Source organism: Scyliorhinus canicula, unplaced genomic scaffold (assembly GCF_902713615.1).
Source record: "Scyliorhinus canicula unplaced genomic scaffold, sScyCan1.1, whole genome shotgun sequence".
NCBI lineage: Eukaryota > Metazoa > Chordata > Chondrichthyes > Carcharhiniformes > Scyliorhinidae > Scyliorhinus > Scyliorhinus canicula.
This window is the reverse complement of record NW_024055478.1, coordinates 766,273-787,705: the sequence shown is the minus strand read 5'-3', so window position 1 is coordinate 787,705 and position 21,433 is coordinate 766,273. Positions and strand designations below refer to the sequence as shown.

At 44.8% G+C, this 21,433-nt stretch overlaps 1 gene segment (V, D, J or C); it reads right to left on the bottom strand.

Moving 5' to 3' along the window:
• Positions 1-5,576: 5,576 nt before the first annotated feature.
• On the bottom strand, positions 5,577-6,049 carry LOC119959962. The segment is given in 2 exon segments: positions 5,577-5,893; positions 6,004-6,049. Coding segments are annotated over 2 exon segments (363 nt in total).
• Between the last annotated feature and the right edge of the window lie 15,384 nt (positions 6,050-21,433).

The following is a 21,433-nucleotide window of genomic DNA, read 5'->3' as shown; positions in this document are numbered from 1 at the left end:
GGCTGCAACTTCTACAACCTTTCAGTCATCAAACCGGAGACAATCACAATACATCCTCATCAAATAATTCCTCTGCACGGAAAATGCGGTCATCCAAATAAAACATAATCCACAGAGACTCATGGACTGTTCCCCACCGCCTGTAACTTGTTCTTCCTTTTCATATGCATGAGGAACAGTGGTCGTGGGACAAAGTGTTGCACTCTCGCCATGGTCACACTAAATAAGAGCCGGTGAGCCGATTCTGCTGCCGGGGTTCCATGCTGAGAGACGCCTTGATGTAGAATGTAATGCTGACATGGGGAAAGCAGATGCGATATTCGTTTGACTCATTAAATATCCATGGAATATCATCAAGCTGACCCTTTGGAACAAGCAGATGGTTTATAAGGCCTGAATTCTCAGAACCTTCTTGTATGGCTGTGAAACAAGAAACACTTACAGCTGTCAAGAAAAACAACTCAACCAATTTCATCTTTGTTGTCTGCAGTGCATTGTGGATATTTACTGCCGGGACAAAATCAGAAATGCGGCAGTACTCTGAAAGACAGAGCTTCCAAGTCCCCTCAATACCATTAAAAAGGTCGTTTGCACGGTTATAGTATGGTCCCTAAATGGAAGATGGTCACATGTCCAAGGAGTTTCCACATCCCAGTGGCAAGTCCGATATCCCGCTTCAAGGATTCTTCTCAGCTTGACATAATGTCCCTAAACCTGAACATTGATCACCGCAATTGGGTGTCATCAGCTGCAACTGAAAAAATGGCGACACTTCCGGTGGGCTGGTGTGAACCACCAGGACCAGTGGCTTTAGCAGATTTGGAATAGACACAAACCGAGAAAATGACAACCCGGAACGACAATTGGGAGCTTCATGTACAAAACTTGTGTCAATACTAGTGGATGTATTTGCTATTGGAAATAGTAGGATGTCATGATATTTGTGAAATGCAGTTGTACACAACATGTGTTTCACACAAACACACACGCAAGCACACACAAATTCTATCTCACAAACATATCCAGAGGAACCGATATACACACATGCCCATAAACGCACCCAGTCTCTCACTCACGCACTCTCTCTGTCTTCCACGCACGCACCTTTTCCCTTTCAAATTAAAATCCCATGTTAACTTCCTGAGGAGCTTCGGAGAGAATGATCCCAACCATCTTCCGGGTTGTGTAATGAGCCAATAAACTCTCTCCAGCACCATGTTTATTAAGATGAATATAAAATTTCCCTTGGACTCCATACAGCGCCCAGGTAAACATTCGTCTATTTAACAAAGATGAACAAAAATGTGTGACCAGGAATTGAGCCGCTTTGTTGTGGTGCTGATCTCAATGTGGGAGAATCAGCCAGCGACACCTGAAATGAGTTACACCTTAAATCCTGGCACCTCCCGCAGAAGGTGATGTGATATTATATTTGTGGAAATGGTTTATTGTCACATCAACATCATGGACCACACCTGACAACCACATTTTCAAAGTAACTGCAATTGCAATGTTTGGCCAGCAAATGGCACTTAAATCGAGATGTCTTACACTGCATGAAACATACATTGCCTCAATAATTACTGCAATGATCCCCGTCTCTGTTAATTTTAAATTGGGCTCCATCTGTATTTTTGTTAGGTTAGACTCTATCTTTGTTTATAATACACGGCACTTTGTTACAATTAATAATTCACCAGGACATGTCAATGTTTATAGCGCACAATCACTGTGATCCCATTTTCAATGTATAGGATCTTGGCCTCTGCAGTTTGCCACATCCAGACCTGAATAGGAATGAAAAATTAAACATATTGCCGAAATAGGAGCCTCAAAAAAATTCCCCTCTTCAATGATGGGGACCCCAGCACGTCAGAGCAAAATACAAGACTGAACGTTTCTGTCAGACTTGCCGAGGATGGTCTTCATCATCATGGATGTTAGTCTTCAGGAAATTTGATTCATTCCACATGATATCAAGAAACGGCTTACGGCGCTGCAAATATTATTATCCCTGGCAATAGTCCAACAATAATACTGAAGATTTGTGCCCTAGAACTGGCTGCGACCCAGGCAAGTTGCTGCAGTACAGGTACGGAACTGGTATGTACCCAACAATGTGTAACATTGCCAATCATAACCCGTCCACAAAAGGCAGCATAAATCCAATCCGGCCAATTATTGCTCCATCAGTCTGCACTCGATCATCAGCAACTTCATGAAAAGTGTCAAGGATCATCCTGTCACGTATCGTGTTCTAGCATAGTATCCCCGGCCCAAGCATCACTCTCCATAAGGTCAGAAGTGGGGATGATCTCTGATCATTACCCAATGCTCTGCACCATATTCGGCTCCTCAAATACTGAAGCAGTCTGTCTTCATATGCAGCAAGACTTTGACAACATACAGACTAGGGTTGACAAGTGTCAAAAAGCGAAATTCTAACCATCTCACCTTGATTTTTGAATGACACTACCGTGACTGAATCCCCCACTATCAACATCCTAGGGATTAGCATTGGTGAAAAACTGATCTGGGAGAATCATTTAAATAATATGGCTACAAGAGCAGGTCAGTGGCTGGAAATTCTGCGATGACTTCCGAAAACCCTATAACATTATATGTAAGGCAGGTCATGAGTTTGACTGAATATTCTCCATTTGTCTGAAGTGTGCCCCTCAAGCAAAACTTGAGAATCTCGACGCCTCCCGGGACAAAACGGCCGGCTCAAGGAACACCCCATCCACCAGCGGAAACATTCACTCCCTGCATCACGGGTGGACAATTCTAGCAGCGTGAGCGATACACAAGAATCTACTGCAACAACTGCCTCCTTCTATACCACCTTCCAGACCCACGAACTCAGCCATCTAAAAGGACCAGACCCAGCAGATGCACTGTAACAGCAGGACCTGCAAGTTCGCCGCCAAGCCACACACCATTCTGATGGGAACTATATGCGTGTTCCTTCACTGTCCCTGGTTAAAATCCTGGAACTCCCTTTCTATCAGCTCTGTGGGTGTACTTACTCAGTATCGAATGCAAAGTTCAATAAGAGTGCTCAGCACCTCATTCTCAAGGTCAATTAGGAATTGGCATCAAATGCTGCCATTATTGGTGACGCCAAGATCCCATGAAAACATTTAAAACAGGTAATAACCCAGCTTACATTCACCCAGACCCCGCCAAGTTTTACGTTACACTCGGCCATGTCTCTATCACATTGCAACAGGCTCTGTCTCAGTCTTCCTGCACTCGGCTGAATATCAGTTGTTAATATACCAGCCCACACCCTGTTTATATTAAACATCGTTGATTATGACGTACTGAACCATGTCTAGGTTAGTCTGGCAAGAAACACGTCACAATGGTTACAGCATCAGAACGTTTATCTGTGCATCGTAACTGGAACAACATTCTGTTTACATCGCATGTGGTTATGTCTCAGTTATTACTCTACTAGATAGGCAGATTCTAATAAAGTCAATCCTGCTTTAGTTAATGCTACACCTGTCTATGTCCCTGTTTATATAACACTCGGCCCTGCCTCTGTTATTCTTGTATTGTACGATATCCGTCTTATTCCTGCATTGCCCATGTCTCAGTTTGTATCAGCCAATACTCCGCTAGACCAGAACTCAGTTTAGAATGCACGAGACCCAGTCTGTGCTTATGCCATCGGCGGAACGGTGGCACAATGGTTAGCACTGTTGTCTCAAAGCGCCAGGGTTCATTTCCTGACTGCCTTATTGGAGTTTGCACTTTCTCCCTTTGTCTGAGTGTGTTTCCTTCCATAGTTCAAAGATGTGCAAGTTAGGTGGATTGGCCATGATAAATTGCCCTCAGTGTCGAAAATTGCCCTTAGTGTTGGGTGGGGTTACTGGGTTATGGGGATAGGGTGGAGGTATTGACCTCAGGTAGGGTGCTCTTTCCAAGAGCCGGTGCAGACTCGATGGGTCGAGTGGCCTCCTTGTGCACTGTAAATTCTATGATAATCTATGATATTGCCCCTTAGTGTTCAGGGATGCACTGATCATGTTGCAAGGGTGGGGGATTGGGCAGTGTGATCTTTCCGAGGTCAGTGCAGACTATGGCTCGAATGGCCTTGTAACCTACAGGAATTCTATATTTGAACCTGAATCTGCCTATTATTTTCCGAGATCTGATCACGTTTATTGATGCTTCTGTTTGAATTGTGGGAGCATTATTCCACATGTCTTTGAGATGGAAACAATAATGTTTTGGACAAAGAATCGGTATCTGGCAATAACCCGAAACGGGAGTTATAGTGTATACAGTGTATACAGTGTATGCAACATTTGATATCCATTTTCAGTGCAGTTAGCAGAATTAGATTTCAGATATCACTTCTTCTTTGCTAGTGCACAAGGCAGATTTCTACCCCAGAGAACTGTATGAGTAGGAGGATGCAGAGTATTGTGTTCCCATGTGATTGTAATTCTCGGAGGTCTCGGTATGGAAGGTGCTGTTGAAGAAATCTTGGCGAGTTGCATCCCGTCGATGTTACACAATGCAGCTACTGTGTAGCCGCTGCTTTACGGTCCTTTTCATAGATAGAATTCACAGTGCAGAAGGCGCTGTGAAGCAATTGTGCTAACCACTGTGCTGCCGTGTTGGCACATGGACAGGGTAGGTTGGTTCTCCACATGTTAAAGGAGATGAACGGATGCCCAGGGACAGAAAGAAGGGAGATTGCCTGTGAAATGGATACAGATTGCATATTGTCCTGAGTCGGCAGGGGAAATTGGACTGGTTGAAGGAAATGGAAAGATGGGGAAATAATTGGGCAAAATAATTTTGAAAATAAACTGAAAAAACGGTGTGATAAAAGAACCAAACTACAATTGAATATTTAAAAAACCGATAGGAGACGAGAATTCTAATGATTGAATGAAAGGGATATTACATCAACGTATCTGTGTAGAGGAGTGCTGGTTCTCTCAGTGCATCAGCTCAGCGATTAGCTGCATTCAATTCTTAGGGAGTAGCCTTGGAATCAATCTGCAGTAGCAGACGCCTCACACAGTAGCAGAGAGGAATCATTCAGGAGGCTGCCACCCCCACCCCTTCCCCATCCACACACATGCCACCATCACCACCTGGGATACTGACGACACCCCTTTGTCTTTTCTACCCTTCGCCAACGGGCTCTGAGAGACACAGAGCGAGTACTAGTAGATCGGCTTCTCTAAACTGAGCAGATACATGTTTGACTGAGAGTTTGCCGCTGGACCGGGGGAATGTGGAGCTCACCACGACCGGCCTCACAGCGCAGCAGGTTACACGGTGTGGGGGTTAGAAAGGGCCTATTCAATTATGTTTCTCTGCTATGTCTGCTGGTCGGATTGGATTCATCAGTTTGTTTTCTCAGCCCATGCTGGATACAATTAGATGACAGTTTGATGGGAGTTGATGTGGTTTCCTCTCCCGTGTGTGACTGAGTGGCTGACAGCTCCGCTGCTCATTGTGGCTGCAGCTGCCCGCGAGCCTCCACATGCTTCAACAGACTGCAGTTTCCACCTACAGTTTTTGTACAGGGATGCTGCTGCTTTTTATCACTGTGTGTCCCAGAAAGCGCAGTAATACACGGCAGTGTCAGTCAGCTTCAGCCTCGATATACTTAAACTGATGAATTTCATCGAGGTCTGAAGATCCACAGAGAAACGATCTTCAGCAAAATCTGCTTTATATTCAGCACCACCAGAATATTTCCTGATTATATATGTGGGCTGTGTGTCTGGGTGCTGTCGGCACCAGAGTAAGCTATAGCTGCTCGATGCAGTATCATAGGTACAGTTAAAAGTCACCGTTCCTCCTTCTGTCTCAACGTCCGAGGAAAACGGCTGAGTGACAGAATCTCCGTGACTCAGATCTGAAAGAAAATCAAAACCGATCAGATATGATAATCGGCTGTTCAAATGTTATTTCATACCATGCTGAAGACACGATGGAAACCATGAAAGATGTTAGTTCCAAAATTACCTGTTAGAAGACCTCCCCACAGAAGCCAGATGCTGAGTGGCCGCATTGTTGCTGCGCGCTCTGTGAAACGGGAGTTGGATACTTGAAGACAGCCGATCTGATCCCCGCCCTGAATAAGCTGCTGCCTTGTCTCCGGATGTTCTCATCTCACTTCCTTCTGTCGCCAATGAACCGGGAAGGTGGTTAGCTGTCCTTCCGTGTCTAGGTGTACGGTCTAGGTGTACGGATCAAACCTATGCCGACAATGTGACCCGGAAGCAGAGGCATTTTCCTGTTTTTAATAGCCTTTTTTCAGAATTCCATTCACGTTATTATTCGGATAGTAGTAACAGTTACTCCAGTCAGATCACACTCACGGTTCAGTTGGCAACTTTATTTTCTCCTTCAATTTTTTTAAACGCCGCTGTCAGGAATCAGGCATATTTACACGTCAATTATCGCATCATAGAATCCATACGGTGCAGAAGGAGACCATTCGTCCCATCAATTCTGGACCCTCTGAAAGAGAACTTCACCAACAAGCTAATGTGGGTCATTTTGAACGGTCACATTGATGTGATTTAGGGCGCCTGCTGAAGGAATAACCGGATATTGTCTCATGACAGTATTTATGTGACCATACTGGGCCAACATTTATTGCCATTATCAGTTATGTGTCAAACACATTCCTGTGGGAGAGCAGGTAAGGATGACAGATTTCCTGCTCTAAAGGGAATTAGTGACAACGGTTAATGGTTTTCATTATACATTTCTACCCCAGATTTTTATAGAATTTAAATTTCACCAGCTGCCGTGGTGGAATTCAATTCACCACGTCCTCCCCGGTTAAAGAACAGAGACATATTTCCAAGTCAGGATGCTGTGTGACCTAAAGGCAGACTTCCACATGGCAATCTTCACATGTATCTGTTGCCCTTGTCTTTCGAGCTGGTAGAGCTGGCAACGTTTGAAAGTATTCGCAAAGGTGTCTTTGTAATTTGCTGCTGTGAATCTTGCAGATGACGCGCCCTGCTGCCAATGCGCACTGGTGGGTGATGTGAGTGAATGTTTCAGATGATGGGTGAAGCGTAAATCAATGAGTCTGTTTTATCTCAGATGGTGTGACGCTACCTGAGTATTATTGAAATGACGCTATTCCAGGCAAGTGGGAGAATTCAATCACATGACTGGTGTGTTTCCTGTCGATGTTGGGCAGGCTTTGGGAGTTTGGAGACGAGTTCCTCGCTCCAAAATGCGCATTGTTTTGCCTGCTGTTCTAACGCCGTATTTATGCGATGGATCCAGTTAATTTTTCTGGTCAATGGCAACCTCCAGGGTATTTATGATCGAGGACACAGTACCAAGGGTCGCTGGGTGTATTTCCTCTCGTTTGAGATTAACGTTGCATGCTGCTTTTGTGGCATAGATATTAGCTGCCACTTATCATCCTGATGCTGAATGTGTCCAGGCCTTTCTCTATGTGAGGCTCAAATGCTTCAATAGTTCTGGGGTCTGTGGCGAGACGGATGACATTGAAGCATCCAAATACCGTCCACAAAGAGTCGGAGATAAATGTGTGTCTGAATGTACTGCCACAGACACTGAAATAAATAGCAGGAATTTGTTAAAATGTAACAACAATCAAGCAGTAAGTCTATTTCCCTGTCAGAGTAGCCGGTAAGCCCATGCCGTGCCGTGGACTTGACATATTTCTGTATAGTCATGTGGACAGTGAGAAGGTAGGTTGAACATTACTTAATTTAGATACAGTGCAACACATGAACAGAGAGACGAGAGATGGGTAGACTGGCACAGATGTAGAACTCAGATTTTACGGTATCACTGAGACACATGGATCAGGGTTAGTGGAATGCAGGTGTGTCGAAAACACGATGATTGGATGAGCAAAATCATTGAAACAGAGGCTAAAAACAGAGAGATGGCAGAAAGAAACATTACAGAATGAAATCAAACAATTCTCATGTGAAATAAGACAGTTCAGTGTATACAATCGAAGGGATACTTGACCAAAACAATGGTGCTGGCGATTGCGGCTTCCCTCAGCGGAGAGACTATCTGCACTTAATGGTTAATTGTAATCGTCATGGAGCAGGCAGTAGTCCCAGAACCATCGGCACAGTGATCTCACAGGTCAAACAAGGAGGCATGTGGGAAAATGGGTATGGAGAGTAGAAATGCATTTATTTATTTATGTTTTGTTGCGATCTGGGACGTGGCCCTTATGGTGATGGAGAAGATGACACTAAAGCAAATTTAAAAGTTGATTATCAGTTCAAAAGCAGAATCCTGGACTGGTGGGAGTGGGTTTGGTGGTTCCCGATCTAAAAGGCGATTGAAATTTGGCTTTCTAATAGGCAAACCTATTATAAACCAAATCCTCTCACCGGATCCGAGCTTTCTGTAATTCGGGTCACTTAATGCCTTTCCCCCACCATTGTTTCTCAGTCCCTTGGAAGAACGAGCAAGGGCAGGGTAGTCACAGACATCTAAAGATTCACTGTCGCTCTATCACTTGCGGAGACAGCTGAGGGTCACGTGTACAATTCTGTCAGTTTGAATCTCATTGTCACCGGCCACTGCGTCCATTTGCTGCTGTCGCTCTGCCAAGACCACATAACCAGAGAAATTGCTGCGCATGCCCATTTCTGTGATTGGGTGGATCAGCAGTGCAGTGAAATTTCTGCGCCAACAGTAACTTTCCTGCACTGAATAGTGTCTGACTCATGAACAATCGTGGGGAGTCATTCCACAACACTCCTCATCACTATCTCAACTCACTGTGTCTTTCCGATATGATAAAGCTCCCGCGTGCTGCAACTGAGAAATTACCATATCTGATGACAAGTAGCGATATAGCATCTCAGACAAAAGAGGCAACCTCCAAGAAGGCATACACTTCCCCATTAACGACAATGACAGAATCAACCTAACTCTGGTGCTCACATTTGTAAATTGTGATTAACACCGTTATCAGCAAGCCAAAGCGAAACCTCAGCATGTTTACTTTAGACATTCTAATGTCAATACATAATGGGCATCTACCATAATGAACATCTATCATAATGTGCGTCAAACATAACGGGCATCCATCATTCTTGATACTAATGGCATATTGTGCAGCTGCATGACTGAAATAGTTTAATAGAGATAATCAAGCAGGTGATTGTCAAACAGCTGGACAGTGGCCCAGGCCACGGCCAGAAGTTCACCCGATGCAGTCACAAAGGAATGCACTTCCGCAAGTACAATCATCAATAATTTGTTGATAAACGGAAAATTGAGCCTTCCCGATGCTGTGGAACCTGTACATAGATGTCGTGTGATCCGGTGCCAGTTAGATTGAAAGCAAATGAAACTCAGTTGGTCTGAATGTGGGGATTGTTGCTGTTTATTTTGCAGCAAAGAAAGGATCAAATTAGCGAGGGGGTGACTGAATTTCCATTTAATGTGATTAAGCGTTTATTATTGTTGACTGTCTATATAGGTATTGACATTGACCATAGGCACCTGCACGGCTCATCCTCACACAATTGGGCAACAGGAAATCCCGAATCGACACACTTCCTCTCTGCTTTCAATCAGCATCTCATTAATGTGCAAGTACTCACCATTTCCGCCAGAGGACGCCGTCCTCACATGTTCCTCCGAGACTCAGTTCAAACGTTTCACCCGTTAATGGAAATATATAGATTTGTAAATCCAATTCAGAACGTCGTTTCGTTAGTGCGTTTCAAAAATGTATTTTACAACTCACACGTATGTGGTCCGACATTCATGTTAAAATACAGCTTAATGTGCATCCTATCATACTCAAGGATTGAAAACAGTTTTGAGGTTTTGGTAGCTTCCTGAAGATGCTTTTCAAGCAAATAGAGATCGTAGTTATTGACATTTGGAATGAAGTCACGTTCGTGGAGATCGGCTATAATCCAATAAACATTTATTCCCATCTAATTTGCCAGCATTTCATGCCCCATGTGATTCAGTTTAGCAGATTCGAACGGTCGGTCCAGATTGTTTTTCAGGAAGACATTAATGTTTTTTAATCAGATTAAAGAAGCAGGAGCCAATATAGCCGTCCGTGAACTTACCAAAGGTAGGGTAATGCTGGCGAGGTCTTCTCCAATAGCCAAAAAATCGATTCTACTAGACAAAGATTTTCAGTTGATTTCCTTCACTCTCAGTATCAAGTTAATGTTACTGACGCGAGCTGAAATGTAATTAACCTGATGGTGCGACTCACAAGGTGAGTATCATTTCAGTCTCTTTGCGAATCTGTCCTGAAAGCTGTTTTTTTCTGTGACAGTCAGTATTTCTCCAGAATTAAGCACTGGAGAAAATCCATCTCAAAGTATAGACAGTTCAGAGGGAACATGGTTGCATGTAAACAGTGGAATTGTGTTTATCTTTCCAGTCACACGTCCGGCAGTAGCATCAAATAAACAAATAATCCGAGGTCGGCACGGTACCACAGTGGTTCGCACATTTGCTTCACACAGACAGTGACCCGGGGTCTGATTCCCTGCTGGGTCACTGTCTGTGTGGAGTCTGCACGTTCTCCCCGTGTCTGTGTGGTTTTCCTCTGGGTGCTCCGGTTTCCTCCCACAAGTCCCGAATGATGTGCTTGTTAGATGTGCTTGTCATGTTTCCCTCAGTAAATCCGAGCAAGCGACAAGAGGATTTCATAGGAACGTCATTCCCGTGTTACTTCTGACACTAATAAAGATTATTATAAATGTCTGATTCGAGATCGTGCTTAAAATTAAGCAGTGCAGACTATTTTTCTCACCAGATAGTCCGCATGCATTGTGTGACTGTTTGTTCAATCGGATAATGTATATTCTGACTATCAGTATCTTTACAGAAAACAGCAAGCAGAAGGAAATTGTAATGGCCTGGGAGCCTCGCTCCAATCTCTCGTTTCCTGCTCTCGTCTCACACGTTTGGCATGCGGTTTGCTACTTGTTAGATTGCTGCGGCAATTGTAAAGAGGGTGGAGGTTTTTGTACAGTGACTGCACCTTTCCTCTCAATGTGGGCTCTATCGCACAGTAATACACAGCGGTATCCGCAGTCTCTGTGTTTTCAATAACCAATTGGCCCCGTTTATCCGCAGTAGAAAGTTCCAATTCGAATCGACCCTCTGTCTCTTTTCCAGCCGATATTCGCCTTATTATCCACTCCAGCCCCTTACCTGACTTTTGTCTGTACCAATACATTCCGTATATGTTGGACATGTCGTAGCTGCAGTTTAGCTGCACCAAATCCCCGTTCTGAACTGTTCTTGCAATGGGACTTTGTAAAACTTGCTCCGAGCGACATCGACCTGTGAACACATTCATACAATGAGACACTGGAGCAACACCGATAAAAAATAACATTTCTCCACAGGTTTGAAAGTACATTTCCAGCACCTACAAGCTAGTAACACCAGAATGAAAGGCAGCTTCAATTGCACCGTGTAACACATCCTTAAATAGAAATGGCAATAAGAAAACGGAGCACAGCTCAGATCAGAAGAGCACGAAGTGGATCAACGTCTTCAGTATCCGGCTAATGTAAGCGCCGGATAAAGGTTCGGTCACTCTATCCTGCGATTTGATTGGCTGGAATCAGGCTTTGTTCTTCCGATATGAGCAGGTGGATTGTTGATCAGCTTCTCCGTCCACTGACGCATGAACAGATCAATTATCCATGCACCAGACTGCTGCTTGATGCAGTAACTTTAATTGAAAAGCGTGGTTAAAGTTTAACTGTTCAGCCATAAAGTTGTTGATTACAAATTCAGGTTTTGCTTAATTTTTAAATTTATGATAAGCGCATGATCAATAACGTGTTGGAAATATTTGCATAGTTTATTTTCACAGAACTCATTGATTCCTCTTGATTTTCTCGCAGTCCCATTGTTCTCCAAACTCCCCATTTAATTTCTATTTGTATAATCTGGAGGACAGCGGTTCAGATATGCAGCTCACCGCCGGTTTCTAAAGGGATGGGCTATCAATGTTGCAGCCAGTGAAGCCTTGAAGGAACAAGCAAGCAGGTTCTCGTCCTTCAGAGGCCATTGTATGTCTATTACTCCTCTTTTCTATCCTCAAGGCAGTCATAATAGTTAGAGCTAAGCACTGATTCTAAGAAACTCTGGCTTTTGTGCCACAATAACATTGGCTAGTCGGCGCGACAGACTCATCGTCATCGAATGACACCCTTCAGATGAATTTCGTCCCCTTGAGCAAACTGACCATAGGCTTTTTCGATGCAACGTGAGATCTAAGTATTTATTTGAATGGTATGTGGGCATGTGCTTATTACAAAAATGAAGGTGAACACAAGAACATAAGAAACACGAGGAAAAAAGAACATCGATATCTCGATCCTACACCCTGGGCCAATAAGATCGCCGATATTCGCCTTAACTCCAATTTCCAGACGGCCCACGTGAACACTGATTCGCCTGAAGTTCAAACATTTCATTGGAAATCAGAATCACAAGTAGGGATAGACGAACTGAACGTTGAAAGTGACGACGGTGAATAGTGTCCACTTTGAGCAGGGAGAAAGGACAACCAGCGAATCAGCTTCTCACATACTGCTCAGGAATGTTCCGACAGGTTGGAAAACATTTTCACAAATGTAGAAAAATCGAGTGAATCCGAATATAGAAGAATCTCTACACAGACTTTATTCGCTAGAGCCTGTGTAAGATAACATTAAATGTAACTCGCCAGACACCGCTGGATATAAACAACGGTGTATCCATCTGTATTTGTGTTGGAGTGTGTGTGCTGTGCCTGTGCTGTGTGTGTACGTTGTGTGTGTATTTGTGCTTGTGTATGTGTGTGCTTGCGTGTTTGCGCATCCCTGTGATATATGTATTCATCAGTTTGTATCGGAACTTATGCCTGGGCAGTTATCTGCCTGTGTGTCTGCGTTTGTGTGTCTGTGTTTGCGAGTACGTGGTCGAGTATGCATATCCGTGTGTGCATCTCCAAATGTTTGTATGTGTGTCTCTGCAGGTACCAATGTAGGTTTGTCGAGATCTTCCCCGAGTGCTATCCTGCTCTGGACACAGGAGGGCGCTACTTCATCATTTGTTAAATAATATTCAGCCAAAGTGCCCGTTCATAACTTTCAAATATATTATCAGTTAATGTATCCTTCCTACATTCATATTATATTTCCCACATTAAAATAATTAACGGGTCACTTCAACTCCAGGCAGCTTCAATTTTCAATTTAACGAAAGGACAAAAGAAGCATTGTGAGTGAGAAAGGCGGAGAAAATCATATTGTGAAAATGGAATGAAGCAGCAAGAGGCACGCAGACAGAGCGAGCATGCAGATAAAGAAAGAAAGTGAAAGAGGGAATGCGGGAAAGCGAGAGAGAGAAGGGGAAGTGGGAGACCGGAACAACGAGAGATTATGAACGAAACTGAAGGAGAAGCACCAAGAAATAGGCACCTGCAACGGATGCTGAGTGGAGCAAAGAAATGCCCAGAGGCTGTTTAGCACAGGGCTAAATCACTGGCTTTGGAAGCAGACCAAGGCAGGCCAGCAGCAAGGTTCAATTCCCGTGACAGCCTCCCCGAACTGGCGCCGGAATGTGGCGACTAGGGGCTTTTCACAGTAACTTCATTTGAAGCCTACTTGTGACAATAAGCGATTTTCATTTCATTTTCATCAGCGTGGGTGTGTGTGGATGTGTTCGTTTGCGTGTGTGTGTGCGCACTTATCCATCTAAGTGTATTCGTGTTTATCACAGAATCCCCACAGTGTAAAAGGAGGCCATTTGCCCCATCGAATCTGCACCTACCCTTCGAAGGAGAACTCTGCCGAGGCTAATCCTCCGCCCTATCCCTGTAACCCCATAATCGTTTGGACGCTCGTGGAAAATTTCGCTTGGCCAATGTAAGCAACCAACACACCGTTAGACTGTAGGAGGAAACGGGAGCCTGTGGAGGAAACCCGCGCAAACTCCGCAGCGGCAGTCACCCAAGACTGGAATTAAAGCCGGGTCTCTGGCGCTGTGAGGCTGCAGTGAAAACCACTGTGCCAGCGTGCTGTGTGTGATTTGTTTGTGTTTGTGTGCGTTCGAGTATGTTTGTATGTGTGTGTATGTGTGTGTCCGTGTTTAGAACCTAGGACTTACAGTGCTGAAGGAGGCTATTCGGCCCACCGAGTCTGCACCGACTCACATAAGCTCTCACCTGCACCCTACCCCCGTAACCCAATAACCCCATCCCAACCTTTTTGGTCACTAAGGGCATCTTATTATGGCAGTCCACCTAACCGGGGCTCGTTTAGCACAGTGGGTTAAGACAGCTGGCTTGTAATGCAGAACAAGACCAGGAATCGCTGGTTCAATTTCTGTTCTAGCCTTCCCGAACAGACGACGGAATGTGGCGACTAGGGGCTTTTCACAGTAACTTAATTAAAGCATATTTGTGACAATAAGTGATGATTATTGTTATTATTATAAACCTGCACGTTTTTGGACTGTGGGAGGAAACCGCAGCAACTGGAGGATCCCCACGCAGACACGGTGAGAACATGCAGACTCCGCACAGACAGTGACCCAGCAGGGAATCGAACCTGGAACCCTGGCGCTGTGACGCCACAGTGCTAATCACTTGTGCTACGGTGCTGCCCATAAACAAACGTTTGTCCGTGTATTTGTGATTTTGTGCATGTCGATGTGTGTTGGTCTGTGCTTCTGTGTGTATGTCTGTGTATATCTGTGCGTGTGTATTGCGTGTATCTATGTTTTTGACTGCCTGACTGTGTCTGTGTGTGCATGTGTAGGTCTGTGCGTGCGTTTGTGAGTGTTTGTTGGTGTGTGTCTTTGGTTTGTGTGTGCGCGCGTGCATGCCTGTGTGTCAGTGTTTATGGGTATGTCTGTGTGTTTTTGTCTGTGAATGTCTGCTGGTTCGTTGGTGCCTGATTTTGTGTCTGTGTGTGTGAATGTTTGTGTGCCAGTGTGTGTGGGTGTATGTGTGTGTCTAGCTGTGTCTGTACTTGCCTTGGTGTTGATTTGTTTATGTTTGTGTATGTTGGCATGTCTATCATCTCTGTGCCTTAGTGTGTGTGTGTGCGTTTGTCTGTCTGTAACGGGGGGTATGGTAGCCAACTGGTTAGCACAGTTATTTCACAGTTCCACGGTCCTAGGTTCGATTCCCGGCTTGGGTCGCTGTCTGTGTGGTGTCTGCCTGTTCTCCCCGTGTCTGCGTGGGTTTCCTCCGGGTGCTCCGGTTTTCTCCCACAGTCCTAAGATGTGCAGGTTAGGTGGATTGGCCATGCTAAATTCCTCGTACTGTCCAAAAAGTTTGGGTTTGGGTTTGGGCTCAGGTAGGGTGCTCTTTCCGAAAAGGGCCGGTGTGGACTCGATGGGTCAAATGGCCTCATTCCGCACTGTAAATTTTATGATACTATAATGTCTGGAGGTGTATGTGTGTTTGCGTTTGTGTGTGAGAGTGAGTGTGCCGATGTGTATGTGTGTGTGTGTCCATCTGTGTATTTATCTATTTAGCTGTGTGTCTGTCTGTGCCCTTGAGGTGTGCCTGTGCCTGTTTTCCTGTATTTTGTGTGTGGTTCTATGTGTCCGTGTTGTCTCTGTGTCCGTATGTCTCGTTTTGCGTGTCTGTGCGTGAGTGTATGTGTCCCTGTGATTGTGTTTTCCTGTATGTTGTTTTATTTGTGTGATTGTTTGTGTGTGCTTTTGTTTTGTTTTGCGTGTTTATCTGTGCGTCTGTTTGCCCGCGTTTCTATCTTGTTGCATGTTTATTTATGCATGTTTGTTATCTAGAGGTGACTGTGTCTGTGCTTGTTTGTCTGTGTTTGTGTGCATGGATGTGTGTCTGTTTCTGTGTCCAAGTATGGGTGTCTCAGTGTGTGAGAAAATGTGTGCGTGCCTGTCTATACGTGTATCTGTGCTTCGGGTGTGTGCGTGTGATTGTGCCTGTATTTCTTTGTGTATGTGTGTGTGTCTGAGTGTGCGCATGTTAGTATCTGCACCTGACGATGCACAAAGAGAGATGGGGTGAGAAGCGCGATGTAGTCAGGCGGACTTCGGGCGGAAACAGGTGAGGGTGGATGAGTTTGTTTCACACCAGTGATACTGATTGGTTGACAGTTCGTATCTGTTTCTAAAATCAGCCAATCCCCGTCGTGAGCAGCACCCTTAGTGTCTGAATAAGGGCAGTAATCCGTGGTCAGTTTTACTTTTAAATCTGAGAACACAGTTTAAATCATTCCGTTGTGCTAATCGGACTGTACACCACATACCATGTGCTGCGTATACCCTTCACTGACAATCATGGTTCAGTGCCTTCGCTGCAGTCCTCGTTTCTGCTGTGAGGAGAACAATTTCACCCTCTACCCTCCCTCTACATTATTATTATTAATCAGAAATGAAAGAGCTTTGCTCTGACTGGCTGAATCGTGAAACAAAGGAAGGATGTCATCTGCCGTTTGTGTCATAGAATCCCAACAATGCAGAAAGAGGCCATTCGGCCTATCGAGTCTGCAGGGATACTTAGATCGAACCAATCGCCCGCCCTGTAACCACATGAGCAACCACATTGCTCATCTATGGGAGAAAACCGGAACACCGAAGGAAGCCCACACAGAATATGAAAACTCCACACAGGTTCAATTCCCAAGGCCGGAATTGAACCCGGGTCCCTGGCGCTGTGAGGCTGCAGTGCTACCCACTGTGCCACGGTATTATTTCTGTTGGTGTATGTTAATTAACTGAAATATATGAAAACTATAATTGTTCTGTATTCTCTATGATCGGGGAGCTGATAAATCACCTTGTGGGTGTTTAGCTCCCCTTCTATAGCTTGAATAAATGCGTTGTGAACTGAAACTATTTGCGTGTCGTCTGGTCAGAGGAACACTGTCGGTGTGAAGATTGATATTCACAGCATCCATTCCGTGACAAATATACAACAGCAGAGGGATACAGCAGAGATATTACTGTTAATAAATAAATGTCACATTAAATATTTCACAGACTGGATATCTGCATTGGCGAACCGTGGGCTTTCTGCACAATCAGTTCCGAGATGTGAGAGAACACTTTTAGAATTATTTAAGAAGCAGGCCCTCCTGTGGAAGTTCATCGCCTTCTACTCAACAGGGCGGATCCAAGAATAACCAATTTCGAATAAAACAATTTACACTCGGTGCGAATTTCAGATTCAATTTCACTGCTTGCCCCTCTCAAATCTGACGTCATGAATCGGAGAGCACAGAAACTGCGAGTTGATTGGATAATTTGAAGAATAATGGATGGGTTGGTTATCCCCTAATGTCTGTCAAGAACTAGCCAATCCGCAAAGAGGCTGGATATGAGTCAACCTCCATCCGGTTCTTGAGTGAAAACTTTCAGGTGGAAGAAGCCTCTTCAAACCCTCCATCATCTCTGTGTGAACATGTTCACTGTTACTTTTTCCTTTATCATTGCAGCTGCTGCTGTCTTAACTGGTAAGTTCGAATGCTATGTAACTCTGCGTTTCACATCTATCTCATACTTTATATTTAAGAGGTCAGTACAGAGAACACAGAAATATCCACACCTTGATTCTAAGTGCAGAAACAAAGATTTGGACCGACCTGAACTTAACGCTGAAAACCCATCTGGAAATTAGACATTTTCCCGCACTGCCCGCAGCTGACCCCGATGTATCCTACGGAAAGTTGTTCAAAGGGCTTTTTGTTGTTAGATCAAATCCCTCCTCCTTGAGTCACGTTCCGTGGGGAATGTCTTTCTGCTTAACACTTCTGATTTAATTCCCAGGTAAGTGTTGGGAGTGAGGTAGTGGAGCGACATTGTTTAATTTAATGCCACTCTGGTCACTTACAGAGTATTGCCGAGGAGATTCGGTTTCACAGACACCAGCTGACACCTCAGTCAATGAAAGAGGTGACATTGAATTGTTCTGTAATTTCACATCTACAAGCAGCGACGTTCCTTACCTATTCTGGTACCGTCAGTATCCCAGCGGCTCCTTGGAGTACTTGTTGCAGAGGAACAGAAGGAGCAAGAAAACGGAGGGCATTCCAGAGAACCGCTTTTCAGCGAAGCTCGATTAATCTGGTCGGACCGTCCCGCTGAAAGTCACTAAGGCACAACTGACTGACTCCGCGCTGAATTACTGTGCACTGAGACTCACAGAACCTGCTGAACCTGTACAAAAGCTGTCAAATCGTTTATGTACATGACAACACCTCAACAATGTATAGTCAGAGGGGGTCGAAGATCTCCCACCAGCGTACCACCTTGCTTGTCGTTATACCTTACATTTAAATCTGTTAAGTGGATGGTTGTCATCTGAATATAAGCGCAGCAAAACCACGTGACTGACATAAATCAGCCGACATTTCAATATTTTCCCACTTCATTCATTTTTTTGTGATCTGACCTGTGTCCCGTTTTCTTCCTGAGATTTAATACTTTAATTGCAGTGATGTACTGCATTGTGCAGTTAAATATATTGCCCCATATTCTGGCGATGCTAACGTGTAGGTACTGACGTTGCACCAAATAACACAAAGCGTTTGTTTATTTTACTTTAATTTTTCGCAGGCCGATGTCTCTCGGACCGGGTGCTTCAATCCCCCGCCAGAAAAAGTGTCCAGAGAGGGGATTCCGTGCGGCTGGACTGTAGTTATGAGGTTTCAAGTTTTTACGCCATGCATTGGTACAAACAGAAACCCGGCCATGGACTGGAATGGATTATAAGGGCAGCATCGACCGGCGAAAACCGTAACGGTCGTTTTAAATTGAATATTGACACTGACAAACGCGGCGAATTGCTCATTGAAAACACAGAGAACGCTGATGCCGCTGTTTATTACTGTGCCACTGAGCCGCACACTGATACACAACCCGGCATTCACTGTACAAAAACCTCTCTCCGAGTTACGTTTCCGGAGCAGCTGGAGCAATCTCTCAATAACACACGACAGGCCGGGAGGATCAATTGAGAACAGCCAACAGAACCTGCGGGCAGGGTGACTGCGGAGAATGTTACTGCAGTGTTTCTCTCTGTAACTGCCATTAGATAGGCGCTTTGATCAGAGATACTGACGGTCATAACACAGTATCAGAGTGAGGAACTAGGGAGTGTAGCGACTGCTGCGCAAAAAGCTGAACAGTGATCATTGTCCAAGTAACCGAGACTGTCCCACCATTGAGCGTTTATGTTATGCAGTTGTGTGATGATTCAAAGAGTATTTCATAGAAACATGCATAAAAAGGAGAATCAGGAGGAGGCCAGTCAGCCCTTCGAGCCTCTTTCGCCATTCATTATGATCAAGGCTGATCATCAAGCTCAATATCCTGATCCCCCCCCCCCAATCCCTTGATCCATTTAACCCGAAGAGCGACATCCAACTCTTTCAAGAAATTACACGTCTTGGCCTCAATAATTTCTGTGGGAATGAATTCCACAGATTCACCACTCTCTGGTGAAGAAATGTATCCTCACCTCTGTCCTAAAATGTTTGTCCCTTATCCTCAAACTATGTCCCCGAGTTCTGGACCCTGGATCTACCCTGTGTAGTCCTGTTCGAATTTCTGAAGCTACCATGAGATCCCGTCTCACTCTTCCGAACTCCAATGAATATAATCCTAATCGCCGTAGTTTCTCCTTATAAGACATTCCCGCCATCCCATAAATCAGCCTATTAAACCTACCCTGCTCTCCCTGGATAGCAAAAACATCCTTCGTCAGATAAGGGACCAGAACAGCACACATTACTCCAGGTGTGGTCTCAGCAATGCTCTATACAGTTCCAACAAAATATCTCTATTCCTGTGGTCAAATCCTGTCGTTATTAAGGTTCTGGAAGGACAGACGGCAACATTGAACTGCGGTGACACAGTAAAATACAGTGGCAAGACGCTCTTCTGATACATCCAGTACCCCGGTGAATCTCCGAGATATTTACTGAGGAGGTACGGCAAGGGGCAGGGGGATCAGTTTCCAAAGTTCTCAGGACGATTTTCTGCTGATTTTCACCAAGGCAAGGAAACTGTTCCTTTAACAATCGCCGGGGCCCCTGTCTCTGACGCTGCCGTATATCTCTGTGTGATGACCCCCGCACTGTTACAAAGGCGTAGACAGTCCATACAAGAACCGGCCAGACACTCTTACCTCCACTCACTGAACCAGATCTGTGATCTGGTTGGTGAATTGGTGCTATGAACATACTGCCTTCTGTATATGCGTGCTGACTTTCAGTGACTGATGCCCGAGTACACCAATGTCTCCCTGAGTATCCTACTCTCTCAATTTACACCCGTTGCAATAATAATCTGATTTACTATTTTTGCTACCGAAACGGATAACCTTACATTTATCCACATTATAGTTAATCTGTCATACATATGCCCACTCACTCAGCCTGTCCAAATCCTGCTGAAGCATCTCTGCGTCCTGCTCACAGCTCACTGTCCCATCCAACTTTGTGTCAACAGCAAATGTGGAGATAATGCATTTAGTTCCCTCGTCCAAATCATTAATAAATAATGTGATGAGTTGGGGTCCTAGCACAGATCCATGCGGTACCACACTAGTCACTCCCTGCCAATCAGACCCATTTATTCAACTTTTGGCTTCTTGTTTGCTCACCAGTTTTCTATCCATCTCAAAGCACGACACACTCCCAAGCACTTTAATTATCAACTGGTGTCTCTCCGCCGTCTCTCATCAAGGAGATGTCTGGACATTGACTGGTGTCTATCCGTCCTCTCTCTCAAGGATACATCTGTACAATGTCTGGTGTCTCTCAGTCCTATCTCTCTCAAGGAGATATAATAATGATCTTCATTATTGCCACAAGGAGGCTTACCTTAACACTGCAATGAAGTTTCTGTGAAAAGCCCCTAATCGCCACACTCCGGCTCCTGTTCAGGTACACTGAGGGAGAATTCAGAATGTCCAATTCACCTAACAGCACGTCTTTCGGGACTTGTGGGAGGAAAGTGGAGCACCCAGAAGAAATCCACGCAGACATGGGGGGGGGGGGGGGGGGGGGGGGACGACGTGCAGACTCCGCACAGACAGTGACCAAGTTGTGAATCGAGCGTGGGACCCTGACACTGTGAATCAACAGTGCTAACCACTGTCATGCCGTGCTGCCCATCTATGAACTTCCTGGTGTCTCTCAAGGACATATCGATACACTGACTGTTGTCTCTCTTAAGGAGCTATCTGTACAATGCCTGCTGTCTCTCAGTGCACTCTCTCAGGGAGATGTCCGTTTACTGACTGGCATCTCTTAGCCCACTCGCTCAAAGAGATATCGGTACACTGACTGTGTCTCTCAGTCCTCTATCTCAGGGAGGTATTTGTACACTGAACATTGTTCTTCCTCTCTCTGAGATATATCTATACACTGACGAGTGTCTCTCATTATTCTCT